The sequence below is a fragment of the Oncorhynchus keta genome, chromosome 19 (assembly GCF_023373465.1).
Source record: "Oncorhynchus keta strain PuntledgeMale-10-30-2019 chromosome 19, Oket_V2, whole genome shotgun sequence".
Lineage (NCBI taxonomy): Eukaryota > Metazoa > Chordata > Actinopteri > Salmoniformes > Salmonidae > Oncorhynchus > Oncorhynchus keta.
In genome coordinates this window covers 82,786,529-82,791,528 of record NC_068439.1, presented here as the reverse complement: position 1 = coordinate 82,791,528, position 5,000 = coordinate 82,786,529, and the positions used below count along the sequence as shown (strand labels likewise).

Sequence of the window (5,000 nt, the reverse complement as noted above, 5' to 3'; positions counted from 1 at the left end):
ACAACTGGATAACTAGTCTAGATGGAAGGAAACTACAACTAGATAACTAGTCTAGATGGAAGGAAGGAAATTACAACTAGATAACTAGTCTAGATGGGAGGAAGGAAACTACAACTAGATAAGTAGTCTAGATGGAAGGAAGGAAACTTCAACTAGATAAGTAGTCTAGATGGAAGGAAACTACAACTAGATAACTAGTCTAGATGGGAGGAAACTACAACTAGATAACTAGTCTAGATGGAAGGAAACTACAACTAGATAACTAGTCTAGATGGAAGGAAACTACAACTAGATAACTAGTCTAGATGGGAGGAAACTACAACTAGATAACTAGTCTAGATGGGAGGAAACTACAACTAGATAACTAGTCTAGATGGAAGGAAACTACAACTAGATAACTAGTCTAGATGGAAGGAAACTACAACTAGATAACTAGTCTAGATGGGAGGAAACTACAACTAGATAACTAGTCTAGATGGGAGGAAACTACAACTAGATAACTAGTCTAGATGGGAGGAAACTACAACTGGATAACTAGTCTAGATGGAAGGAAACTACAACTAGATAACTAGTCTAGATGGAAGGAAGGAAACTACAACTAGATAACTAGTCTAGATGGGAGGAAACTTCAACTGGATAACTAGTCTAGATGGGAGGAAACTACAACTGGATAACTAGTCTAGATGGAAGGAAACTACAACTAGATAACTAGTCTAGATGGAAGGAAGGAAACTACAACTGAAGTGGGGGTGGATGAGAGGGGATTGAGTCAGAGGGATGCAGAGAGGCATGAGCTGACTACGTGCTTCACGTGAGAGTTACCTTGCTTTCCATTGCATTTCTACAGACAAAGGAATTCTCCGGTTTGAACATTATTGAAGATTTATGATAAAAACATCCTAAAGATTGATTCTAAACTTCGTTTGACATATTTCTACGGACTGTAACGTAACTTTGACTTTTCGTCTGCACCTAGTGATTGCGCGTCATGGATTTGGATTACTGGGCTAAACTAGCAAACAAAAAGGAGGTATTTGGACATAAATGATGGACTTTATCGAACAAATCAAACATTTATTGTGGAACTGGGATTCCTGGGAGTGCATTCTGAAGAAGATCATCAAAGGTAAGTGAATATTTATAATGCTATTTCTAACTCCTGTTGACTAAACAACATGGCGGATATCTATTTGGGTTGTTTTGGAAACTAGAACTAGATAACTAGTCTAAAAGGAAGGAAACTAGAACTAGTTAACTAGTCTAGAAGGAAGGAGACTATAACAGTCAGACCCTGATCTGTTTCACCTGTCCTTGCAATTTTCTCCTCCCCCTCCAGGTCTTGTTTTCCCCAGTGTATTTATCCCTGTGTTTCCTTGTCTCTCTGCCAGTTTGTCTTGTACGTTTTTTGAAGTCAACCAGCATTTTTCCCGTTCTCCTGCTTTTTGCATTCTCCTTTTTCCAGTCCTCCCGGTTTTGACCCTTGCCTGTTTCTGGACTCTGTACCCGCCTGCCTGACCATTCTGCCTGCCTTGACCACGAGCCTGTCTGCCACTCTGTACCCACCTGCCTGACCATTCTGCCTGCCTTGACCACGAGCCTGTCTGCCACTCTGTACCTCCTGGACTCTGATCTCGTTTTGACCTTTTTGTCTGTCCACGACCATTCTCTTGCCTACCCCTTTGGATTAATAAATATTGTAAGACTCCAACCATCTGCCTCCTGTGTGTCTGCATCTGGGTCTCGCCTTGTGCCGTGATAATAACTAACTAGATATCTAGTCTGAAAGGAAGGAAACTAGAACTAGATAACTAGAGTCTAGAAGGAAGTAGACTAGAACTAGATAACTAGAGTCTAGAAGGAAGTAGACTAGCACTAGATAACTAGTCTACAGGGAAGTAGACTAGCACTAGATAACTATAGTCTAGAAGGAAGTAGACTAGCACTAGATAACTAGAGTCTAGAAGGAAGTAGACTAGCACTAGATAACTAGAGTCTAGAAGGAAGTAGACTAGCACTAGATAACTAGAGTCTATAAGGAAGTAGACTAGCACTAGAGTCTAGAAGGAAGTAGACTAGCACTAGATAACTAGAGTCTACAGGGAAGTAGACTAGCACTAGATAACTAGAGTCTAGAAGGAAGTAGACTAGCACTAGATAACTAGAGTCTAGAAGGAAGTAGACTAGCACTAGATAACTAGAGTCTAGAAGGAAGTAGACTAGCACTAGATAACTAGAGTCTACAGGGAAGTAGACTAGCACTAGATAACTAGAGTCTAGAAGGAAGTAGACTAGCACTAGATAACTAGAGTCTAGAAGGAAGTAGACTAGCACTAGATAACTAGAGTCTAGAATGAAGTAGACTAGCACTAGATAACTAGAGTCTACAGGGAAGTAGACTAGCACTAGATAACTAGAGTCTAGAAGGAAGTAGACTAGCACTAGATAACTAGAGTCTAGAAGGAAGTAGACTAGCACTAGATAACTAGAGTCTACAGGGAAGTAGACTAGCACTAGATAACTAGTCTACAGGGAAGTAGACTAGCACTAGATAACTAGAGTCTACAGGGAAGTAGACTAGCACTAGATAACTAGAGTCTAGAAGGAAGTAGACTAGACCTAGATAACTAGAGTCTAGAAGGAAGTAGACTAGCACTAGATAACTAGAGTCTAGAAGGAAGTAGACTAGCACTAGATAACTAGAGTCTACAGGGAAGTAGACTAGCACTAGATAACTAGTCTACAGGGAAGTAGACTAGCACTAGATAACTAGAGTCTACAGGGAAGTAGACTAGCACTAGATAACTAGAGTCTACAGGGAAGTAGACTAGCACTAGATAACTAGAGTCTAGAAGGAAGTAGACTAGACCTAGATAACTAGAGTCTAGAAGGAAGTAGACTAGCACTAGATAAATAGAGTCTAGAAGGAAGTAGACTAGCACTAGATAACTAGAGTCTACAGGAAGTAGACTAGCACTAGATAACTAGTCTACAGGGAAGTAGACTAGCACTAGATAACTAGAGTCTACAGGGAAGTAGACTAGCACTAGATAACTAGAGTCTAGAAGCAAGTAGACTAGACCTAGATAACTAGAGCCTAGAAGGAAGTAGACTAGACCTAGATAACTAGAGTCTAGAAGGAAGTAGACTAGCACTAGATAACTAGAGTCTAGAAGGAAGTAGACTAGCACTAGATAACTAGAGTCTACAGGGAAGTAGACTAGCACTAGATAACTAGTCTACAGGGAAGTAGACTAGCACTAGATAACTAGAGTCTACAGGGAAGTAGACTAGCACTAGATAACTAGAGTCTAGAAGCAAGTAGACTAGACCCAGATAACTAGAGTCTAGAAGCAAGTAGACTAGACCTAGATAACTAGAGTCTAGAAGCAAGTAGACTAGACCTAGATAACTAGAGTCTACAGGGAAGTAGACTAGCACTAGATAACTAGAGTCTACAGGGAAGTAGACTAGCACAAGATAACTAGAGTCTACAGGGAAGTAGACTAGCACTAGATAACTAGAGTCTAGAAGCAAGTAGACTAGACCTAGATAACTCGTCTCACCCCCATGCTGCGTCGTCGTGGAGATATCACGGGAACCACCAAGCTGTTGCTCATGGAGTCGACAGGAGAGGTGTAGTCACAGGGACTGGCCAGGTCTGGAGAGCTGACACAAAGGGCCTCATTCAGCTGAATGTGAAGGCCGATACCGTTTCCAAAACGACCCCCAGGTTTCATCCTGCAGGGCTGGAGACACAGGGACAGAATCGATGACAAGCGGTTAGTAACTTATATGCAAATGCTAACAATGCTATGACAGAAAGGCATTGATGCAGAAGGTGTGTGCGTGTCTGTGGGGGGTCATCTAGAAGATACTGTAAGATACTACCTTAGGAGGAGGTTCGTTGAAGTTGATCTTGGCGTCAAAGAACTTGGTGGAGCGTTGTCTGTCTCTCTCTCTCTCTACCTCCTGCTCCTTCTCCATCTGATGGACGTCACTGTCACAGATCAAACAGACAGTTTAGTAGGTGGCATGCTAAGCACTTGGAAGACAAGGGACAAATAGCTTGCAACAATGAGACCCTGGATCCCATTCCAGTCAGATTCCAGTCAGATTCCAGTAAGATTCCAGTCAGATTCCAGTCAGATTCCAGTCAGATTCCAGTCAGATTCCAGTCAGATTCCAGTGTTACATCAGGCTTGACATTGAAATGATCTGACACATCTGCTGTAATATTAGAACTAGCGACAGCACTACGAGTTGTCTGATTGGCAGCTGGATTGTCGCTTTACTTTCACTTGAGGACCAATCATGGTATAGTTCGTTTAACATACGGCCACCTAACAGGGTAGCTGCTGTATTCCTTTTGATGTCTGTGTGTCCAGGGATCTCATCTCAAGAACTAGAAACACAAACTCTATCCTCATACCGAGCCCCGTTAACTCAACAATAACTACAACATGCTGAGTCATGTCAACATCTCAACATTAACTACAACGCAGGCTATAGTACCTGATCTTGATGACAGATTTGATCAAAGTAAAGTTATTAAAGAGGATCAATCTAAAATCTCAAACCATTGAATGACTTTTTTTTCTGTGCCGAAAGACTCGGTTCGTTTTATTGACACTGGTTGTGGCTCCGTCCAGTCCTCACGCATCGGAACAACTGAGATAAATACTGTTATGCTTTTCTTGTCGATCCCTGGTAATGTGTGACCAAACCCTTGGCCGGTAGATACCATGCAATCTCTACCGACTCCCTAGTATTTAAAAACACGGAGCAGAGATTTTGGCCTCTTGCATGTTGTCAGATGTCTATTTCTAAAAATAGACATGATTATAAAATGGGCCAAAACGACAAAATGCAAACGTAATGATTTCATCAGAAACTTGACTAAATACATCTGTGTCAAATACCTTGCTTTCTATTGATGGGTACACATTATATTTTTGTATGGATAATCTGCTAGGTGGTTGCTACCTAAAGTCCCCAGGACA

At 41.5% G+C, this 5,000-nt stretch overlaps 1 protein-coding gene across 1 annotated transcript in view; it reads right to left on the bottom strand.

Moving 5' to 3' along the window:
• The window catches only part of LOC118377755 (protein-tyrosine kinase 2-beta-like), a 75,477-nt gene that overhangs the window by 11,718 nt on the left and 58,759 nt on the right, over positions 1–5,000 (bottom strand). Inside the window, exons 22-23 of the mRNA XM_052471593.1 lie at positions 3,889–3,997; positions 3,564–3,746 (exon numbers count right to left, since the gene is read on the bottom strand). Coding sequence (XP_052327553.1) covers positions 3,564–3,746; positions 3,889–3,997 — 292 coding nt within the window. The remainder of the gene's footprint in view (positions 1–3,563; positions 3,747–3,888; positions 3,998–5,000) is intronic.